Source organism: Artemia franciscana, chromosome 11 (genome assembly GCF_032884065.1).
Source record: "Artemia franciscana chromosome 11, ASM3288406v1, whole genome shotgun sequence".
NCBI classification, from domain to species: domain Eukaryota; kingdom Metazoa; phylum Arthropoda; class Branchiopoda; order Anostraca; family Artemiidae; genus Artemia; species Artemia franciscana.
In genome coordinates this window covers 42201268-42225904 of record NC_088873.1, presented here as the reverse complement: position 1 = coordinate 42225904, position 24637 = coordinate 42201268, and the positions used below count along the sequence as shown (strand labels likewise).

The 24637-nt window shown below is 33.0% G+C and overlaps 1 protein-coding gene across 1 annotated transcript in view; it reads right to left on the bottom strand.

The window, feature by feature from the left end:
* Positions 1-4734: 4734 nt before the first annotated feature.
* LOC136033246 (uncharacterized) overlaps positions 4735-24637 on the bottom strand; it is a 55969-nt gene continuing 36066 nt past the window's right edge. The window contains exons 5-8 of the mRNA XM_065713965.1: positions 21095-21230; positions 16803-17003; positions 11764-11880; positions 4735-7953 (exon numbers count right to left, since the gene is read on the bottom strand). Coding sequence (XP_065570037.1) covers positions 5756-7953; positions 11764-11880; positions 16803-17003; positions 21095-21230 — 2652 coding nt within the window. The 3' untranslated portion in view covers positions 4735-5755. The remainder of the gene's footprint in view (positions 7954-11763; positions 11881-16802; positions 17004-21094; positions 21231-24637) is intronic.

Sequence of the window (24637 nt, the reverse complement as noted above, 5' to 3'; positions counted from 1 at the left end):
CAACAAAGCTAAAGGTCAATCATTAGAAAAATGTGGTATAGATCTTAATACAGATTGTTTTTCCCATGGACAATTGTACGTTACATGTTCGAGGGTCGGTAAACCTGACAATCTATTTATATGCAGCAACTATTGGACAGCGAAAAATGTTGTATATTCGCAAGATTTACGCAGTTAATTTGTATTGTATCTATCTATATATATATACAAAATGAGTTGTATGTATGCATGTTTGTTTGTTTGTAAAAAGAGTGTTTGCATATGACGTCATTATAAGTATATAAGGCTTTGTATATGCACAGACAATGGGAAAGCCAAGAATGTTGTATATTCGCAAGTTTTACGTAGTTAAAAACACCTATATGACAGGTCTATACCTATTGAAATTTTGACAAAACAACATTTTACCTTAATTTTCAGTTACTAGTTGCTTTTTCTCTGCCTTTAGTTCTAAAAATGCATTTCCTGTTATTTGAGTAGAATTTTGAGCCATATCAATGTTTTTTTTTTTCAAAATTTAGGAAATGTATTTGCATATCTTTAAAACCTTATAAAATGGAATTGAGCTAAGTTATGAAGCTGAAAACAATTTTGTTGTACTTCAAATAAGTAGAAGATCATTTCGCAAGGTTTCACTTTTATAACACACATATCTTTAAAGGTCATCAAAGGTCAGGGCCCTCTAGAGGGAGATGGAGTGGAGGTAGTTGCAACAAAATACCTTCCGGGACATACTTTAGTCTGTATATTCATCCCTGAGTCTCATTTTCCTATTCCTAGCCTTAGTGACTTAGTCTTCTTAACATTAATTTTCAAGCCTATTTTAGCACCCTGAACTCGTAAAACCTCTAAAAATTCATTCATTTTGCTCACACTTTCATCTAATATGCTTAAATCATCAGCATAATCTAAGTCCAGGAGCGTTCTTCCTCCTTATTTGATTCCATGGTCTCCAATTGCCTTTCCTGTGCTCCTTAAGACGAAGTCCATCAAAATGATCCATATAAAGGGGGATAGAACACAACCCTGCTTAACTCCTGATTTAATACAAAACCAGTTGCTAACCTCATTTAAATAGATTAAATAGATTATTTAATCATATAATTTACAGATTATTTATTATATATAAATACATATTATACATATATATAAATACATACATATATATATATATATACTAGCTGTTGGGGTGGCGCTTCGCGCCACCCCAACACCTAGTTGGTGGGGGCGCTTCTATATATATATATATATATATATATGGTTTTAACTACGTAAAACTTATACAACATTCTTTGCTGTCCCATTGTCTTTGCATATAAATAGATTGTCAGGTTTACCGACTCTTGAACATGCAACATATAATGGTCCATGGGAAAACAATCTGTATTCAGATCTATACCTCATGATTCTAATGATTGCCCTTGAGCTTTGTTGATGGTGATTGCTAATCGACCATTCCCTGTCCCGGTGTCCCGGTCGTCATTTACATCCCCCTGTTTCCCCCGGTGTCCCCGTTGTAGTTGTGTCCCTGTGTCCCGGTCGTCATTTATATTCCCTGTGTCCCGGTCGTCATTTGTATCCCGGTGTATTTTTTTTTATTAGTTTTTAGTTTTTTTTTGTAGTTTTTGCCTTTTTTTAGTTTTTTCAGTTTTGACGTCACCTGATCCAGTTTTTTCAGGTGACGTCACCTGATCCACGATCCACAGATCCACAGACAACTTATTTTTATATATATAGATAGTTTTTTTTTTTTTACTTATGCCCTGGTCGTCATTTATACTCCCTGTGTCCCGGTGCTTTGTTGATTGCTAATCGAACATTCCTTTTGTCCTGGTCGCTTTCTCTTTGAGTTTCGTCATTTATTTTTTTCTTTTTTAGTTCTTTTAGTTTTTACCTTTTTTAGTTTTTTTTAGTTTTTTAGATGAAAATTTTTTTTAGTTTTTTCCTTTTTTTCTTTTTAGTTTTTTATTGGTTTTTACCTTTATTTTAGCTTATTTTTCAGTTTTTTCCTTTTTTTTAGTTTTTTTTTATTTTTTATTTTTTTTAGTTTTTTACCTTTTTTTAGTTTTTTTAGTTTTTTTTAGTTTTTTTACTTTTTTTATTAGTTTTTAGTTTTTTTTTGTAGTTTTTGCCTTTTTTTAGTTTTTTCAGTTTTTTTTTTAGTTTTTTATTGGTTTTTACCTTTATTTTAGCTTATTTTTCAGTTTTTTCCTTTTTTTTTAGTTTTTAGTTTTTTATCTTTTTTTTAGTTTTTTTAGTTTTTTTAGTTTTTTAGCTTTTTTATTTTTTTTTATTAGTTTTTAGTTTTTTTTTGTAGTTTTTGCCTTTTTTTAGTTTTTTTAGTTTTTTAGCTTTTTTATTAGTTTTTAGTTTTTTTTGTAGTTTTTGCCTTTTTTTAGTTTTTTTAGTTTTTTAGCTTTTTTATTTTTTTTATTAGTTTTTAGTTTTTTTGTAGTTTTTGCCTTTTTTAGTTTTTTCAGTTTTGACGTCACCTGATCCAGTTTTTTCAGGTGACGTCACCTGACCCATCCATCCACAGACAGACAACTTATTTTTATATATATAGATATATATATATATATATATATATATATATATATATATATATATATATATATATATATATATATATATTATATATATATATATATATATATATATATATATATATATATATAAATACATATATTATACAAATATATAAATACATATTATAGATTATTTATTATATATACATATTATTTATAGATTATTATTTAATTATAGAATTAAATAGATTAGGTTGGAGGAAGAGCGTGCGTAGCTGTGTTGGCCTCAGGCGGCTTGGTGCTGCAGTGAGTTATTAGTAGTAGTAGTAGTATTAGGGAATCCCTCACTTCTTATTGATATTTCCTATGCCAATTACATAGTACAGAATGACACATAAGACGCAATTGTCTATAAAAATTAAAACGTACCTTAAGTAGATAACTCTTCTAAATCATTCGTAGCTCAAAACTGGAGTTTTGTGACAGGCCTCTTGAACTAACAGAGCGGCTGTATGCATTACGTGCCCATTAGTTGTTAAACGCCAATAAAATCTCAGAAAAATACGCGAAGTTCGAGGAATATACAATTCTGTTTTTTCATTTAAGTTACCAGACGTCGAGCACAAGTTACTGCAGAAACGTAGTATCTTAGTAAAGCTGTTATTCCCACAGCAAAATTTGTGCAGTAAACACAGTTTGATTTTTGTTCAAATCACAAAATGTATATCCAGATTTTTGGAAAATTGGAACTTTTCCTTCCGAGGTAATTTCAATTTTTTTTTTTTTTGATTTTTTAAACTTAAACAATGATTTTGATTTTTAAACTAAAACAATGATTTTGATTTTTAAACTAAAACTAAAACAATGCATGATAAGACCACAAAATAAAAAAAAAGCCCAAAAGAAGATTTTTTTTTTGGAAATCGTATGGGAATATCAGGAAACTATTAGTGAAGAAAAGCTAGTGGCAAGTCACTAGGGGGTGACAACCCTGGTTATAAGTTTCGGATCCAAATCAATTTTCGAGCTTCTCAAAACTAATATCTTAACGGCTTTTAATAAAAGCTTAAAGAATACGCATTACGGGTTTTTCATTTAAGTGTATAGGTCGTCAAGGCCACGCTATTATGGGCATGTGTTATCTTAGTAAAGCTGTTAGTCACAGAACGAAATTTGCATAATCACCACAATTACACGCAATACCTTATTTCGTATAAAAAAAAATAACTTGATTCCCTCAACCTACATGAAGGAAGATTGAAGAACCCAACTTATGGTCTCTACAAATCAAGGAACATGGATAAAAAAGGATGTAAACATCACTATTGGCCACAAGAGACAAATAAATTCCCAGAAAAGAGAAAATACATTCAAACTGAATATATTACCACAGATACGAACCTCGTCTAGTTTGCCCCCCCCCCATAATGAGTATCGCGTTATATGCGTCTCTGGCTGTCCTAATGTGATATTTTGCAAAACAATTGTACAGGAGGTAACACAGGGTTAAAGTCAAGTCTTTATTTGGATTTTCGTTCGAACCACAAACGTTATTTCCAGCATTTTAGAAAATTGAATTTGTAAGTTAGTTATCATTTTGCGTTTCAATTTACAAAATGCACGCAAGGACCACAAGATATAGGAAAAAAATTAACAACCAAAAAAAACATTTTTTTTTTAGGGAATCGCCTGGAATTATCAGAAAATATTAGGGAAAACAACCACTAGAAGTAATATCTAAAATATAAACTAAAAATATAAAGTAATGTCTGACAGACATAAATACTTTCGAATTTCCTTGGCTATATAACTTCAGGAACTTTTTTTCAAGGAAAAAAAAAACTTGTGTTGTGCTGAACTAAACGTTAAATTGGTGCATGCTGTCGTTTCAAATTGTTTGCTGGGCAGCATCGGCCATAGACTAAATATAAGTAATGCTAACAGTCGAAGACAAAAAAAAAGAAAGAAAGAAAAGAAGCAGGATCCACTCAGTTTCTGAATTTGAGCTTTTTCATGATTATCTTTTAAAATAACTTAAATGCTATAAATAAACCTGCTCACAAATAATGTCGTTAAAATCTATGCTTATCTTTCAGAAGAATCACAATTCACTGTACTCTAAGATTTTTAATTAATATTAGCTTACATTAAAATTAAAATTTGACAGCTTTCTTCGAGAAACTTGAATTGATTCTTCAAGAAACAGTTAAATATAACATTCAATTTAATTCAAATCCAATATCAGTAAAAGTTTATAATACTTCGCAGTTGCAATTCAAAAGGATTTGTAATTCTTCTTGAAAACGAAGGCCAAATCGAAAAGTTATGGAATAATCCATTAGTAGGTAGACTTCTAAACGGATGTTGTATCTATTTGATTTACTAAAGCTGATACTAAAAAGTAGTGATTTCTACAAAATAAGAAGACACAATCAGAATTGACACTTAAAAAAAGATAATTGCTGAATCCTTTAATTTTGATAATCAGAGCTGGGAAAAGGAGAATTGGCTGCAAGTACCCTAACCGAACATCTATTGTTTTAGCTTCACTTTTCTTCATAGGTTTTACATGCGGTACATGGCAAGGCAATTACTATGGCGTCAAATAACCTCTCAGGCAATTCCTAGTAAGCATTAATACACCTTAATACAAAATTAATAAATTATTTTACTTATTTTGATAATTTTCGAAAACGGCAATTTTAAAAGAAAAGTACGCAAAATTTGTCCAAAAAAAACCCGAAAACGCATGGAAGCTATTCTTTTCAATCAAAATGGAACAGAGAAAAAAATGGAGTAAATATTTCCACTATAAATAAAGATATATATATATATATATATATATATATATATATATATAGAATATGTAAATAAAAAATGGCAAATATTAACATTACATTTCTTGTGAATATGCAAGGGCCAGGACTGAAAGCAAAATAGTAAAGGCTGGTAAAAGGAATTAGTGCAACCACAGTCAGGTAGCAGCATAGGTTGATTTATATTTTGGGGAATCCTAGAAAACAAACAAGCATAGACAAATTAGTAACTCACAAACAAATGACTTGTTTTTAAGAGAAGAATCTTCCAAATTTCAAGAAGGGCCTAAATCCCCAAGCTTGTATTCAGAAACAAATAATGTAATCTTTCATAATATAATCTTTTAATTCACAAGACTTGCATCTTGATATGTAATATAATCAAACGCAAATCGTATCAAGAAGAAAATATTAACATTTTCGGAACACTTTTATAGAGCCAAGGTCAGAATGTGCGTCTGGCACTATCACTAGACTACCAGGTGGTATATTTTCTAGTCGCAATATTTTCTCACTTTGAAATTGACTAGTTGTACTTTCATCACGTGTTGTGCTGGAAGCACCTGATCCTAAAGAAGTTTTTTGGTCAGCTTGTCTAGCCTCTACTTGACGACAAAGCTCATTAAATGCGTTTGAATCTATACAAGACTGAACAAATACATCACTATTGGATTTCGATCTATGATTTTCCGACTTCACTTTTGTCAAATCTAAATTGCACAGATTATTCAATGACGACTCAGCCGGACACTCCAATTTCACTGATGTACCACTTGGCACACTATCACGATCACGTTTTGTTGTGTGATCTGATGTCTGAGAATTAACAGAACATTGGTTTTTCTTCAAATCGTTTAGACTGTACTGTGCTTTGTTCAAACTACCGAGTTTCAGCGAATTCAGTACACTCTCTGACAAAGATAAAGAATCACACTGTTGACTATTAAAAACTGAGTTGTTTTTCGCAAAGGGAGTTTCGTTCGCAATCAAGTTTCGGAAACTGGCAAGTTTTTTCGTCTTTGTTGCAGAACGTGTAAATTCACTTGGTCTTTGGCATGAATCACTAAGTGGTGGAGGAATCGCAAGCACTTCGCGAAACTGTTGAGTGTTTTGCATAACTCCAGTCGATTGAAGTACAGTCAAACTTGCACAAGAGCGAATCTCTGTATTTACTGCATTAGAAGACCTTTCAGGACTCTTATTCACTTTATTTAGACAAGGATCCTTAGTACTGAGCTTATGCACTACGCTTGGACATGTTACCTTTTGTTTCTCAGAAAAAGAGCAGTGCTGGCTGTCTTCACCACTCTCTTCCGAATTGCTGTTTAGTCTGCACAAGGCAATGTCTTTATTGTCAATTTTGAACGGACTTAAAGAGGAATCGCACCCGCTCTTTACATTAGAGGAAGAAGATGTAATATTTGAGTTAAACTTCTTTTTCATCGTCGGCTTCATGGATAATGATCGTAATAAGGAGCGACCAGTTGTCTTCTTAATTGGTTGTGGTTTTGGTCTATCAGTAGTTAAACTTATTTGTTTCAATCTTGAGGATCTATCCAGAGTATCATTCAAATTATTTTCTAGGGAAAGATCTTGATGAATGATTTCATTTAATGGCACATAGTAGGGTGATTTGTTTGGAGAATCACTAAACGTATTTTCAATAACTGATTCCTGACTAGATAACTTATCTGCCAGTTTTGGTAAGGTTTCAACATTATTTAATGAAATAGGCACCTCAAATCCATTTCGCTCAACCTCGTCACCAGTGAGCAATTTAGAGTTATCAACATAAGCATTTGTCTCCGGAATTTCAGGAAATTTTGAGATAGTGAACTTCACATCATTATCCTCAAATATATTACCAAGAAGTTCTTTTTCTTTTTCAGTAACAACAAGATCATTAGACACCACAAGCTTAAGAAGCGGAGGCATACTCTCGGCTGATCGATCCTCTTCTGGTCGGGGTGAAACGGGTACATTATTAGTTGGTCTAGATGAATTTGTGATTGGAACAGATAATTCAGTGTAGGAAATATTATAATCTTTAGAAATATCGAATCCACCAGAAAATTCTGCAGAACTTCTTCCAGAAAGATTAAGAGGTGTTCCAGAAAATGATTCTGCGTTTTCCTCGTCATTACCATGTTTCTGGAGTGGATGATTAAATAAATCAGTTTCGGGTAGGGCTGAAGGGAGTGTATTATCATTCTGTGTATCTGCAATTGGAATAGAATGTTGATCACTGGAGACATTACAGTCTTTCGTGACATCAAGGCCACTAATAGATTTAACAGATAAACTTCTTGAAAGATCCATATGTGTTTCAGAGAATGATTCTGCATTCTCATCATAATTGCTATGTTGATCTAGAGTATCCTCATTGAAGTCTTGTAAATCACTGATATCGATTCTATCTTGACAAGTGTTGTCGTTTTTCACGATTTCATCTATAATTTCATCTAGACCCATATCGACATCTACACTATAGTCGAACAAAGTGCTTGAGCTCACAGTTGTATTTACTGATGGGTGACGAGTCCTTGGTTTTTTGACCGACTTCTTTACATGCTCAGTAGCCTTCCTCTTCTTAGGAGCTTTATTTTTGTCTAAAAAAAAAATCTGTTATATATATGCATACATACATACATATACAGACCCACACACACACACATATATATATATATTATATATATATATATATATATATATATATGAAACAAAATATTTAAGGGAGAAGTCATATCCTAAGCACCACGAAGCCTTTGCAAATAAAATTGCCTATTGCTACAATATCTAGCTAGTAGAGACTGACCTAAGAGTCCGCAGTAGCAGTTAATCAACATCACAACTAAACAAATTTTATTTTCAATGCACAAGTTCATCACCTCTAAAATGAAAGCGTCGTAGTCCGACCTAACCGAAAAAATCCACATAGTTGGCACGTTCTCAGCCTATTTAGAAAATAACTTTCGTTTTTTCTAAGACATAGACAGTTGCCACGCACGTGAGGCCAGACTTTAATTAAATAATTCCAATAATTAGACCCATGACAATTAAATAATTATTATTACAAATTAAAACAATTCTAATAGTAAACTGGTAATTTTTATTGAAATTTTTATTGAATTTTAAAATTAAATAATTATTATTACAAATTAAAACAATTAATAGTAAACTGGTAATTTTAATTGAAATATTATTTTTCATCAAAACTGTATTTGACACTTCCGTGGAAAAAATTTTATATGTTAAACAGATTGTAACTAGCGAGAAGTAAAATTCAAATACACAATTTTCGTAGTCGATTTTTCTTCGGCAAAGTCAACCATTACCCATTTTTTTTTTTTTTTTGACAGGGGGAAGGGAGTGTGACAAGGGTGCCAATAATTAACTAGATTGTTAGATTTGTTTAAAAAAGAGTAAAAAAAACGACATTAGGATACCAGAAAAATATTCGAAAAGTCCTCCCCCCTCCCTTTGGATCTGCCCCTGACTAACAAGACGATTGTTTAAGCGTTCACTGAATGTTCAAGACTTGTGAAAAAAAAAGTATATCCCATGTAAATTATATCCTGTCACAATCTAGTGATTCAATTTTGAAACTTTCTATTTAACCAAAAGACATGCTTAATCAATCTTTTTGATACGAGAAAAGACAACCATTTTTTTGTGGTCGTCGCCAGTTTTTCTCAATAAAATTCGGAGAAGAAGCTTCAGCATATGATAGCGCCGAAAGGTTAGAGCAAGTTGAAAAGGAATCTTAAAAAAAGGAATTTCGAACGGATGTTTGTTCATCAATACACGTGACGAAAAAAACATGACAAGGGGCATTTAACATGCTTTCTTGGTGGATATTATTCAATAAGAATTTCACAAATAGAAAACGAACCATGATTTAGATATAATTCTTCATATTCTTCATTTTTTCTCTTTCTTATTCTGCGTTATATTATACCTTCGTACTTATTCTTATCATTTACTAAGCTAGACACTAAAAGGGGGGGGGGGTGATCCTATATATGAGAGAGGCCTTCCCTCCCACTAAGCCCTTTAGATTTTAAAAAAAAGTTCTGTATATTATGGGCGTTAATAACACTCGCGGTATACTGAGCAAACTTTACAGTATTGAGTGGAGGGTTTAATGGGATATTTTTTTCTTCTTAATTTAGGTTTCAGCAACGTTTTTTTTCATATTTTAAAGTGAAAAAATATATTCTGCGAATTTACCACCACTTAGTTTTGTATATCATATTCTGTGTTGTCTTGAGGATGAAGAAACCTACCTACCTCTTCCCTCAATTCCAGGTCTTTCCTTTGAAGTTTAACTTTTGCACAAAAGTGATCCTTCTAGACATTTTTTTTTTTTTGGGGGGGGGGTGAGGGGAAGAAATACCAAAAATGACTTTTCAGGTCGTGATGTCTAATTTTTTAAGGAAGAGGGAGGGGTCATGGGACAAATGTTGCACTTGACAATTGTCCCCCTCTCCATCACCTTTGAACAGGTAAGTATATGAATTTGATCTTTCAAATTAAATTGGAATTATTTCTACAACAAGAGGGTAGTTATCTACTCTTCAGCACCAATATACGACTGTCAACAACTGACAATAAGGCCTCTGAAACTCGGAGAGTATACATATAGCTTTTAAAAGTTCCAAACCGGAACTTTTTAAAATTAAAAATTAAAATTAAAATTTAAAATTTAGATTGGTATCTAAGAGTCTTCACATGATTCCCTTTCGGTCGTAGTTCGGCCATAATTGTTGCATTTTTGGCACAAATGATAGAAATCAGCACTTGTCTAAGGCAGATCCTCTTTGGTTACTTTAAAAGGACAGTAGAACTAAATTAACCATCGGTTCAATCTCTCTTACACACACAGAAAAAAGGGAACACACAAATAAACACGAATTTTTGACCGACCTGAATGATGAAAGTAAGAAATTTCGTGTTTTTTTAGATATATAGGACCTGGAAACCTGGGGTGTAAGTTTATTTGACATGCTCAAACTAACAGCATAATTTATATCAAATATCAAAATCACCCTTTTTAGAGCAGTTTTACCTTTTTTTTTTAATTTATGTCTATTTTCTTATGATAATAGCTCTTGGTGGGCAACTTTAAACTTAATAATTTTACAAGTTTGGCATCACAATGAAAATCGAACTCTTTTGATATATAGACTGTTATAAAAAAAGTGGCAAGAGATTTTAGTTTTCACATTCACAGGACAACAAACTCACACCAGACTCAACACGTTCTCATTCACACGATCACATTTCCAGATATAATCCGCCCAATCTAAATAGGCCTTGAACAGAAGACACGTAACCCACTGACACATGCATAATAATCATCATAGATTAATACAATGAGTGGTTGAAAGTTATCGTTTACATAATCGTTCTCATTACAAAAATCCTTGATCTCTTGAAGTGCACCTTTCAGGCGTAAAGGCCTACCCTCTCAGGTAATATTCATGATAAAGAGCATGAGACAAAGAGCAACTTGACTAACAGAAAGCTAAGACCGTTGATTTTTAGGAAAATTTTGGATACCTCACTTTGTTTTTAACACGTACTGTGTCACGTGACCTGAACCCAGATGCGGCAATTGAATAAAAGTCTGAACTAATTTGATTAGTTGTTTTGTGGATATTATTTCATCAGGAGCTGCTCTTTTGTCCAAATGTACAAAACCAGTTAAGCCACGAACTTGAGAATCAAGAAGCGATTCCAGCATAAGGTCCATAAATTATTTTTAGATCAAAAGTTGAAACAGAATAGTTAAAAGCAACTTCATCTATTATTAATTCATTAATACTGAAAGTATATGAAGATTGCATATGATGTTTATGCGGATATATCAAATGCATCGTGCATACGCAAGTCAAGCGTGACGCTCATTTAACTTGTTTGTATTCACTTAAGCGCTTTATTGCATTGGACAGGTGCTAATACAATGAACTGATTTTTGGAATAATGCCAATTAGTTGTCAGCTGCTATGGGTAAATCATCGGATGAATGAATTGTCGAAGCTCTCTATTCTTCAAGTAATAGCTACATAACAACTGTAAACTAAACTTCACAGAAATTAAAGTTATTTAGATAAAGGCAAAGAATACGGTATCGGACTTTACAGCCCTTACCGGGATCTCCTTTTCACGGCTCTCCAGCCAAGAAGTGCCATGGGGGGCTGGCCCTAGCCATCTTGTGCTTTCGCATACACTTCCTGTTTACCTTCCCTAGATTTATCCAGATACCCATCTGGACCTGGGTCGACTCCACTGCCCCCATTCCAAACCAAAAAACCAGCGACACCAGGCCTCGATCCCCTATCCTCAGGGACAAAGGATTATTTCAATAAACATATGTATATGTTGTATAGTTACATAGAAAAGATATAACGGCTTACCTTTAGTTGATTTCTGCTTCTGTGATCCTTTTTTCTCCTCTGTCTCATCCTTTACTTTTTGTCCCTTTTTTCTTGTTCTGTTTTCTTTAGACTCGTCGACATCCTCATCTTCTTCTTCTAAAATAAGGGTATTGTATTAAGTAGTGGGGTAAAAAATTTAAGAATGCATTTGGACATCCCTTAACCGACTTATCCGCTCAATACTAAGTTACCCAGATGTAAACTGTAAAACATAATAACAAATACTTATCTGGCAACTAAGCGAAATACAATTTTAGTAACGGTTACTCTACTGTAAACCTAGCTTATTTACGAACCCTTGAAGGTGTGCCACATTTCATAATTATTATTCCCTTTTTTTCCTGCTTATAATATTTATTTTCTATTCTAGAAAAGATTGAATTTTTAGTTTATGTAAGAGGTCACTTGTCCGACAATTAATCGAAGACATTTTGACTAGTAACCCTATTGAACCTCTGACGTCATTTACATCTCATAAAACGCAAAGGATAAGAAATGATGTAATGTTTGAATGCACTATTAGATATAGCCAAGAAGGAACACAAGGAACTTTGTCAAAAGTATACTAGTGTACTGTAGTAAGTTGTCAGTAGGATATTATAGATCAACTAGTCAATTGATAAGAGACTCAAACTCTCGCAGCCAAAAACTCCACGACATTTCGTTGAAGTTTCAGCTGTATAAAAACAAATTTAGTCACTAAAATGCTGACAATATACAAAAGAACTAACACTGTATTCAACTCTGCATTTATATTAACACAATATTGCCTACAATCTTTTGTTAACCGTTGTCTTAAAATGTAAATAACAGCGAATAATTAATTATCGTTAATGATAGTTCAATTTCGGTACATACCCAATGAAGGTTTGATTTATTTTTGTCAGGATGAAAATGAACCTACCATATGCCTCTTTAGACCCCACAAACATAAAAAAAAAATGCCTAATTTTTCAAGGACAATCACCAATGTTTTAGATGGAAGAAAAGATTTTTTTTCTAAAAATGAAGTTCGTTACAGCCGTTAGTCTAAATAATCTGATTGATCAGTATTCAGTGAAAGGTAAAATAATTGTTAAATATGTATTTGAAATAACCTAGAAAGCCAAGGACTAATGAAGTAGTTGAGATGGCCTTCCACAAAACAAAGAAAAACTTTTCCCGCAAAATAAATTTTTTTAATGGAAAGTAAAGAGCTCAGTTAAACCAACAATGAGCAGAAATAAAGCCAAATAATCTTCCAAACGTAAAACTATCACAAATCACCATCAACAAATAAATGAAACCTAAAACGAGAAACATAACATAATAATTGACTAATAATTGACATAATAATTGACTAACTAACGTAACATAAGTTACGTTAGTTAGTTGAAATTATTATTGAAAATATAACTTAATAAAATGCAGACATATGTATATATTATATATATATATATATATATATATATATATATATATATATATATATATATATATATATATATATATATATATAATATATATATATATATATATATATATATATATATATATACTAGCTGATGGGGTGGCGCTTCGCGCCACCCCAACACCTAGTTGGTGGGGGCGCTTCGCGCCCCCCCCAAGCCCCCCCGCGCGCGTAAGTCGTTACGCACCATATTAGTTACGCGCCATTGTAGTTGTGTCCCTATGTCCCACCTGTGAATATAGATAGATATATTATATATATGTTTTTAACTACGTAAAACTTGCGAATATATAACATTCTTTGCTGTCCCATTGTCTGTGCATATAAATAGATTGTCAGGTTTACCGACTCTTGAACATGCAACATATAATGGTCCATGGGAAAACAATCCGTATTCAGATCTATACCTCATGATTCTAATGATTACCCTTGAGCTTTGTTGATGGTGATTGCTAATCGAACATTCCCTGTCCCGGTGTCCCGGTCGTCATTTATATCCCCCTGTGCCCCCCGGCGTCCCCGTTGTAGTTGTGTCCCTGTGTCCCGGTCGTCATTTATATTTTTTACTTATGTCCTGGTCATTATGGCTTATGTATGGTCATTTATATTCCCTGTGTCCCGGTCGTCATTTGTATCCCGGTGTCCCGGTCCGTATATACATTCGTTTTTTAGTTTTGTTTTTCTCCTTTATTTTTTTCCTTTTTTCTTTTTTTTCTTTTTTAGTTTAAGTAGATTTTTAGATTTTTTAGTTTTTTTATTAGTTTTTAGTTTTTTTTTCTTTTTAGTTTTTTTGTAGTTTTTACCTTCTTTTTAGTTTTTTTAGTTTTTTTTTTTACTTATGTCCTGGTCGTCATTTATACTGCCTGTGTCCCGGTGCTTTGTTGATTGCTAATCGAACATTCCTTTTGTCCCGGTCGCTTTCTCTTTGAGTGTCGTCATACCTGGTTGGAGGGGGCGCTTCGCGCCCCCCCCAAGCCCCCCCGCGCGCGTAAGTCGTTACGCGCCATATTAGTTACGCGCCATTGTAGTTGTGTCCCTATGTCCCACCTGTGAATATAGATAGATATATTATATATATGTTTTTAACTACGTAAAACTTGCGAATATACAACATTCTTTGCTGTCCCATTGTCTGTGCACATAAATAGATTGTCAGGTTTACCGACTCTTGAACATGCAACATATAATGGTCCATGGGAAAACAATCCGTATTCAGATCTATACCTCATGATTCTAATGATTGCCCTTGAGCTTTGTTGATGGTGATTGCTAATCGACCATTCCCTGTCCCGGTGTCCCGGTCGTCATTTATATCCCCCTGTGCCCCCCGGCGTCCCCGTTGTAGTTGTGTCCCTGTGTCCCGGTCGTCATTTATATTTTTTACTTATGTCCTGATCATTATGGCTTATGTATGGTCATTTATATTCCCTGTGTCCCGGTCGTCATTTGTATCCCGGTGTCCCGGTCTGTATATACATTCGTTTTTTAGTTTTGTTTTTCTCCTTTATTTTTTTCCTTTTTTGTTTTTTTTCTTTTTTAGTTTATTTAGATTTTTAGATTTTTTAGTTTTTTATTAGTTTTTAGGTTTTTTTTCTTTTTAGTTTTTTTGTAGTTTTTACCTTCTTTTTAGTTTTTTTAGTTTTTTTTTTTACTTATGTCCTGGTCGTCATTTATACTCCGTGTCCCGGTGCTTTGTTGATTGCTAATCGAACATTCCTTTTGTCCCGGTCGCTTTCTCTTTGAGTGTCGTCATTTATTTTTTTCTTTTTTAGTTCTTACCTTTTTTAGTTTTTTTTTAGTTTTTTAGATGAAAATTTTTTTTAGTTTTTTCTTTTTTTCTTTTTAGTTTTTTATTGGTTTTTACCTTTTTTTTTAGCTTTTTTAGTTTTTTTTCGTTTTTTCTTTTTACTTTTTTTTTAGTTTTTATCTTTTTTATTTTTTTTTTATTTTTATTCTTAATTTTATTAGTTTTCTTTTTCTCTTCTATTTTTCAGTTTTTTCCTTTTTTTTAGTTTTTTTAGTTTTTTACCTTTTTTTAGTTTTTTTAGTTTTTTAAGCCTTTTTATTTTTTTTTATTAGTTTTTAGTTTTTTTGTAGTTTTTGCCTTTTTTTAGTTTTTTCCATGACGTCACCTGATCCATCCACAGATCCACACACAGACAACTTATTTTTTTTTTTTAGCTTTTTTAGTTTTTTTTCGTTTTTTCTTTTTACTTTTTTTTAGTTTTTATCTTTTTTATTTTTTTTTTTTTATTTTTATTCTTAATTTTATTAGTTTTCTTTTACTCTTCTATTTTTCAGTTTTTTCCTTTTTTTTTAGTTTTTTTTAGTTTTTAGTTTTTTTTAGTTTTTTACCTTTTTTTAGTTTTTTTAGTTTTTTAGCCTTTTTATTTTTTTTATTAGTTTTTAGTTTTTTTGTAGTTTTTGCCTTTTTTTAGTTTTTTCAGTTTTTTTTTAGTTTTTTACCTTTTTTAGCCTAAAATTTTATTAGTTTTCTTTTTCTCTTCTATTTTTCAGTTTTTTCCTTTTTTTTAGTTTTTTTTTTAGTTTTTAGTTTTTTTTAGTTTTTTACCTTTTTTTAGTTTTTTTTAGTTTTTTAGTTTTTTAGCCTTTTTATTTTTTTTTATTAGTTTTTAGTTTTTTTGTAGTTTTTGCCTTTTTTTAGTTTTTTCCATGACGTCACCTGATCCATCCACACATCCACAGACAGACAACTTATTTTTATATATATAGATATACATATATATATATATATATATATATATATATATATATATATATATATATATAGAACTTAATAAAATGCAGATATATTTATATATATATATATATATATATATATATATATATATATATATATATATATATATATATATATATATATATATATATATATATACTTAATTCCTTGCCGAGTTACTACTGGAGTCAACGTAACGACCAACAAAGGGAAAAGAAAAAACTATCCAAATAATCCACTTTACTCCTTCACACACCTTAAACAACAAAAGAGGAAGAAGAAAACAAAATGACAAATAGTAGCTTAGAATCCATTAACAGGAAACATTTTTTCCTTGACTTTATTCCTAAATTTTTCCAACCATTTTATATAATCAATTATCATATCATTTCCTAGTCCATAAATTTATAAATAAAGTACAAATAAAAATGACAAATAATAACTTAAAACTTATAATTAGAATACATTTTTTGATTTAGTTTATTTCTAGATTCTCCAGACATTTCGAAACCCCGTTCCTAATATCTCGGACGCTAAACCTAATTTACAATAATGCTTAAAACCAAAAAGCTCTTGAATGTGGACATATAACCTCAGTGACTGGGATCTCCTTATTGCATGATTCTAAATCTGAGTTTCCTGGTCTTTTATTCTGCTCCTAAGCCAAGTCATAAACGATTCATTCTTTTCTGGTGCTCCTAGTCCCTCATTTTACATAAGATAATCTAACTTCATTTAATACAGCCTTATTTGGTATGGCTATGAGATATTTCATAGAAATTGATAAGAATTAAAACAAAATTCAGTGTAAAAAAAAAAAAGACTTACCAGAGCTATCAAGAAGTTGGCTATAGACTTCTATATCAAATTTGACCTTCTTAAGTAGATTTGTGATTAATTCTGGATTTTTCTTATCCTCGCTTTTGAATTTGTACAGAAGATCGTTTCGAGTATAATGCGGAAAAAATTGGGTCATCTTGTCAAAGTTGGTTCCAACTAAAGTCAAGGCAGTGTAAAATTTCGCAGTTTCTGGAATGATACACCAGTAAGTTTAAGTTTCCATTTCTAATAAAACAGATATTCAAAATACAGGCCTAAACAAGAAAATATTACTTAAGCATTAAGCAAGCTATGATATTCAAGTGAAAAGAAAACATCCTATTCCACTTTGTTCCGCTTAGTCAGAAATTCCGTTAGCTATTTTTTTCGTTCAGTATTTTTTTTTTCGACTAGTGATTGCACAACTAGCATACGTTATTATGTACTTTAAGGGGGGTGTTGGGTGAGGGGTAGGGGCTGGTTCGCTATATATCAAATCATTGATGGAAAAAATTAATTATAATAACGGAAAAGAGACAACGGAGAACTTAAGGAATGTTTTAATGGTTTTCTTGAATAAACAAGTCGTTGGATTTTTTTTATCTTCTTTAGTGGTTTTTCTAGATTTTTGGCAAAAAAAAGTTAAAAACGGTAAGTAGCTTTATAATCTGAATTTGTGTTTGTTAAATATTTACTTAACATATATGTATGAACTTAATGAATACTACACAAAACTATGTCAAGTCTTTTATTTCCGCCTCATTTCAATCTTTCGAAACAATAACTTCGAATGTTTACAACAAAAGATTAACCTAAATTTTGAATAAAGAATTATTGCAGAATTTCCAGCATATTTTTTCTTTTAACGACTGCCCCTTTCAAAAAGAACTGATTATTCTGATTATTTAGAACTGATTAGTCTTGCCACAACTTTGTCCAAGTTCTACAATTGATGAGAGATCCAAATAAACGACATATTTTGGAAAATAATAGGTTTGGGGGCTGATTGCCCTCCATTCATTTTTGACTCTTTCAAAAGGACACTAAAACTTCTGACTTGCAATACAATGAGTCAAAGCTTATATCAATGAGCCATCCGATCCAAGCTTATATCAATGAACCAAAGAGCCACCCGATCCAAAACTTATACGATCTCCCGTTCCCGAAAAACCTTACATGCCGGGGCATAGCTTACAACCCTTGCCCATGGGCTCTGGGAAATTATGTCCACCCTAACGACATTGCTATATGACTTCGGACTATTAGTAACAAAACGGCTATTTCACAATTTCAATTGAAATTGTTTTGAGAAAAGAGGATGCCAAGGAGGGGGGCTAGTTGCTCTCCGTCATGTTTTACTCTTAAAAGTGAACTAGAACTATCCATTCAAATTAAATGAGCCTCTTCTAATGTTCACACAACCATCCCTTCCATAAAACCTGATATACCCCAGGGATATAACTTACAACCCTTACCCCCGGACTTCGGGGGGATTCTGTCCATCCCAAAGACCCTATTTTATGATCTTTGGACGATTTTTAAACAAATGGCTATCTTAAAATTTTTATTAGATGCATTTATGAAAAATATAACGTAAGTAAGGGTGGGATGGCGGCTGCCCCCGATCACTTTGACTTTAAAAAAGAACTAGAAAATCTTATTTTCAACCCAATGAGCCCTCTGGAGTTTATACGACCGCCTTTTCCATAAAAACCTTATAGGTCCTCGGGGAACAGCTTAAAACCCTTGCAAAGAGGGTTGTTGGGGGTTGTCATTCTCAAAGACATAATTTCTAAACCTTCAAACTACGCTGAAATTGCCATCTCAAGATTTTGATTATGTTTCGGGAATTGATGGGTGTGTGGGAGGGGGGGGCCTTGTTGCCTTCCAATCACTTTTGACTATTAAAAAAGTACTTTCAATTTCCAATCGAATGAGTATTTTTTGAAGTTTCTACGGCAACAAGTGACCATCTCAAAATTTATATCAGATACATTTCGCTAAAATATGAGGTGTGGGGGGGGGAGTACCCGCTCTCCGATCATTTTGAATCTTAAAAAGCATATTATAAAAATCTGATTATTAATCCATTGAGCTCCCTCCGAAGTTTATACGACCACACTTTCTATAAAAAAAAATATTTTATGCACCTAGGGCGTAACTTACAACCCTTGCCCTGAGGGCTCCGGGGGGCGGGGGTCTCGTCCTCAAAGACATAATTTCCGGATCTTTTGACTACACTGAACAATACACTGAACTATACATGGTGGCTATCTCAAAATTTCGATTAGATGTATTTGGGAAATTTGGTGGGCGTGGGAGGGGGTTTTGTTGCTCTTCAATCACTTTCAACTATTGAAAGGGACGCAAACCCCTTCAATTTCCGATCAAATGAGCATTTTTCAAAGTTTCAACTACAACAAATGGCCATCTCAGAATGTCTATCAGATGAATTTCAGGAAAATACAAGGTGTGGTGGATTATCCACCCTCCGATCACTAGAGGCCCTGAAACTTCTAATTACCAATCCAATGAGCCCCTTCCGAAGTTTGTATAATCACCCTTTCTATGTAAACCTTATGTGCCCCAGGACATAACTTACAACCCTTGTCCTGAGGGTTGTAGGGGGATGTTGTCATCCTCAAAGACATAATTTTCGTAACTTTAAGCTACGCTGAACAAAATGGCTACCTCAAAATTTTGATTGGATGTGTTTGGAAGAATGGTTGGCGTGGGAGGGGGGTTAGTTGCCCTCAAAACACTCAACTATTAAAAAGGCACTAGTCGTTTCAATTTCCAATTGAATGAGCCCTTTTCAAAGTTTCTACGACAAGTCCTTCGATATGAAGTGCCCTGATGTAAGACCAAAAAATGATAAATTGTGCCTACATCATTTTTTACTTAGGTAGGGCTATTGCGCTGCCTATGACCTATAACTTTCAAGACTAACCGAAACAATAGTTACCATTACTGAACCAGTGCCAGATGGAAATTTTTTCTCATTAGGCAGTTTCTTTCCAAACGCATTTTTCAACTTTTGGTTGCTTTAGGCTTCGTTTCGCCTTTTGCTAGTTGCAGCTATGGCTGCAACCATGATTTAGAGTTCGTTCTTTATTATAATATAGAAAAATCCAGTTTTTCGTAAAAAATTGAGTTTATTTTTAAAATAGTTTTTTTCAACTGCAAAAGGTTTTTAACCGCATCAATTTCCTTTAAAATGAGCCATTAAAAAGCTCTCTACGATGTTCCAGTGCCCCGCTACCTGAGGAAAAGAAGAAGAAAAAAAAAAGATGCCGTATATGCAGAATATCTTAGTTCTGTGTGCTTTTCCTCGTGCACATAAATCAAAAAAACTTATATCGGCACTTTTACTAGCTTCAACACTACAAAAGTATATTTTCTGTATTTAATGAGCGAAAAGAAAACAACGACCAGAAGCTTCGAATGGTATTGCAAAAGACTGGCCTAAATTGCAAATAAAAATTATTATATGAATTCCAACATATTTCGTCTTTAAACAATGCTTTATTTCAAAAAAAGGGGGATGGGGAAATGCATATCATGGACCTATTCCATACTTCGAAAAATCACCCTACCTCGTACATTATAGCTTCTTTTAGTTTACGTGATCAAACTATTTAGAACTGATTAGGCGGTCTTGGCATAACTTGTGTGGCTTTGATAAAAGATCCCAACGCTACAGCTACTAAGAAATCGCAGCAGCACCAAGGCCCTGAGGCTAACACAGCTAGGCATGATCCTTCTCCATCCACATCTACTCAAAGCCTCCCTCTTTACACGCTCCCAAGAAGTTCCCATTTCGCTTAAATCTTTCCTTGACATCCTCCCACCCCAAACGGGGAAAACCAGCTTTTCGTTTGGCCCTACACGGTTTGCCAAGCGAACAAACGACAAAGACTTAAACCTGACACCACTTTCCCGAAAATCTGTGAATAATCATTAACTTCTGTCATTTTGCAGCGGAGAATGATATATCTGGTTGTAATAAAACTTGTATCATTCGAAATGGTGAATTTTGTTTTTTCGATTAAAAAGAGCTGAATTTTCTTCGTAAGGTTCAGGAAAGGCCGCTCCCTACAGATACTCTTTAGCATACCTACTTAGCAGCTTTACATATATATATATATATATATATATATATATATATATATATATATATATATATATATATATATATATATATATATATATATATATATATATATATATATATATATATATATATATATATATATATACTATTGATAATATTATATTTATTTATATTATTTATTGTTTACCCTTTCGGGAGAAACATATGCGACGCTTCCTGGCTTTGGGCTTTCCAAACCGACTGAAACTGGTACTTCTTGAATCCACAGCAGTTTGTGACTCTAAAGCCCGTCTTTCTGCAGCGGCTTCTTCTGTTTCTATTTCCTAAAATAAAGAACTCTGTGACATTAAATGATAATGATGACAATCTTTCTCGGTTTATAATCTTTTAATAGAGGCGTCAATTCGAAAAAGTTCGGTGGGGGGGGGGGGATTTAGCGGGTGGTACTGATGGTGAAAATTTGGAGTTTTTCTATTTCTATTCTGTGAAAATACCAAAAACAGTATTTCTCAATTTAAATAAACGAACGGTAAGTAAGGAGTGATGCGACTCAATAGTAACGCACATTCTAAGAAGCAGGAGTCTTACAATAGATACATCAAAAGAATCTAATTTTGATGCTTATTCAAAATATACAAAATCGATCAAGTTTAATGTTACTCATAAAAAGTTACGAGTCTGATAAAATTTGCCCAGTTTTTGAAAAAGGGAGGAAACATCCCAAAAACATCAAGTGATCTTAATGAAAATCACACTATCAGATTCAGCATATCAGAAAAACCTACTGTAGAAGTTTCAAGCTCCTATCTACAAAAACGTAGAATTTTGCACTTTTTGCCGGAAGAAAAATCAAGAATCCGTGTTTTTTTTCTTCTTGAAGGGAGAACGTATAGAATCAGTGATCCTAAAAGAACGGGAGAGGGCTCATTTGATCGGGAATCAAAAGTTTCAGTGGTCTTTTTAAGTGACCGAAAACATTGGAGGGAAGCTAGCCCCTCTCCCACACCTCTGTTTTCTACAAAGTCTTTGGACCAAATTTTTGAGTCAACAGATCTAATAACAATACCTTTGAGGATGACTTGAACCCCCCCCCCCTTTCAACTCCAGGGGAAAAGGGCTGTAAGCTATGAGATTCGCCCATTGCTTACACATAGTATTGGTTATTGGGGAGTATACAGATATTTTTCGGAGAGATGGGGGGATTTGTATGGAGCCAGGGGGGAGAAGGAGTTGCATGGGAAGATTTTCCAATGAGGATTTTTTGTGGGTGACGGTAATTTTCCACCCAGGGGGAGCCGAATTTACCGGCATTATTTAGAAAACGATCACAAATTAAATAAAAAAATAATTTCAAATGAAAATAAGTAGCAACATTAAAACTCAAACTGAATAAAATTATTACGTATATGAAGGAGGTTGCCCCTGCTCAATACCTTGCTCTTTACGACAAACTTTATTTCTTAACAATTTTAAAAAGCTTACTATTCCAATTAAACGGGCCCTTGTGTGTCAGGAGCCATTCTTAAATAATTGGAACCCCCCCCCCCCCATATAAAAATATTTCTGTTCATTTTAAGTTTAAATGTTGATCCTTATTTTAACATGAAAAACTTTTTTTTTCATTTCAGAAGCACACTGCCTTCTGGCTTCAAGAAAAACTATTTCATCCACAATCTAGTATATAAACGATAAAACCACCCCAAATGTCATTAACGTCCATGCTAAATGCGTTTTTATCACCTTAAGAACAATCTAGTTTTCAGTCAAAATCACTCACATTTAGTCAAGACTAAAACATTAGCTCATTTGATCAGAAGGAGAGCAAAGTAAATGTAATGAAGGAGAGCAAAGAGCAAAGTAATAAGGGGGTTACAATAGGGAAATGATCATCTCTGAGAACCGCATCATCAACTTTATGACGTGATCTTTGAAATTATGGGAATTTCCATATTTTCCTTTACAGAACTACCCTGAAAACTGGCGAACCAGGGTCCAATTTAAGTATTCAATCAAAGACATTGCAAATCATTCCGTTTGAAACACGATGCAACTTACCCCTACCCCTTTCCTTCTAAAAAGTAGGTTGTGAGAGGAGACGGGGCTTTCGAAGGGTCGAGGGTCTCCTATATGTCTCCAACACTATAGATTTAAATTTCTTGTATGATTCTGGTTTCAACATTGTTCGTCTACAGAACGTTATCTCCCTGCCCCGGTGCCCCAGTAGCAAGGACACATCCAGGGAGGTTAGGAGATTTGAACCCCCCCAAAAAAAAAAAATGTTTGTCTGACCCGTAAAAACATAACAAGATAGCTATGAACAAATTTTTTATGCGTGTTTTTCAGGTTTTTTGTGTTTTCCCTCGGCCAGCCAAAAAAAATACTTGTGTAAAACACCCCTGAAAAAAAAAATCCTTGTTTAGAACACTCTCCAAAAAAATCCTGGATACGGCCCAGTCCAATAGTACTTTTTTATTTAATCAACCTGCTTAATTCAAGCTTTAAACTAGTCTATATAATGTGTTTTTTGTTTAAATGAATGTGAATCAATCTACAATTTCATCCATACTAATTTGATCTGATCCACGCTTTGAACTAGTCTATAGTAAGGTTTGTTTGTTTTTTTGTTGTTTTTTTTTTCAATTAACATGGAACATACTTTCATTTGATCCAGTTTAATTTGCGAAGTTCCAAAACGCCAGTTTAAGATCTTATATGGCGAAAAATCATTAGGCCCATATCGAACTGGTAGAGATATAAGATATTAGTATGATCCATTGACATTCAACGATTCGGCACCATATAACTACACCAGTCATTGTAAAACGTACAATTGCATGTCGCATAGTAACCAAAAATTAAAAGAATAATGTTTTTAATTAAATTGTATATTGCGAAAGATTTCGAAGTAAATTGTGATTCATTGACAGTTAGATTTACCTAATAATGGATTTACTTAACACCGAGATTTAGCAAACATTAGACCAATTCATTACAGGAGTTACCTGATTTGCTTGTTGAGTCTAGCTAAGATATAAAATGTTCACCACGTGGTTAAATTTCAGTACAGTTCTATTCTATGCAGCAAATAATTGATAATGAACCTCTGACTGGCTGGTCTTACCTGAATTCCCAAGAAGTTCCAATAAAAGCCAATTCACAACAAAATCTTATACATTTAAACAAGCAATCATACATGCATAAATACATATATATATATATATATATATATATATATATATATATATATATATATATATATATATATATATATATATATATATACATATATATGAAGAGTGGGTAACAACCACTCTTCTCATAATTCCATACTGCCAACAAAGAAAACTGTTAAAATACTTGGGATTCTTTTGGACGATGATTTAAGATGGAATTCGCAAGTTGACTATCTGACTAAAAAAGGCGCCTCGCTTTTACATTCATTTTCCAACCTAAAAAGATTTGGTACACCAACTGAGGTTTTAAAGTCTGTATACTGCAGCTATGTTAGACCTTCTCTTGAGTATGCATGTCCTGCTTGGCATCCGGGATTGACAAAAGATCAAACAGATAGACTTGAGACGATACAAAAAAGAGCTGTAAAAATTATACTTGGACAAAACTACTCAACTTACGAAGATGCACTGAAACAACTCAATTTGGACTCACTTGATAGTCGTAGACATGACTTAACATATAGATTTGGACTAAATTGTTTAAATTCCCCAGCTCA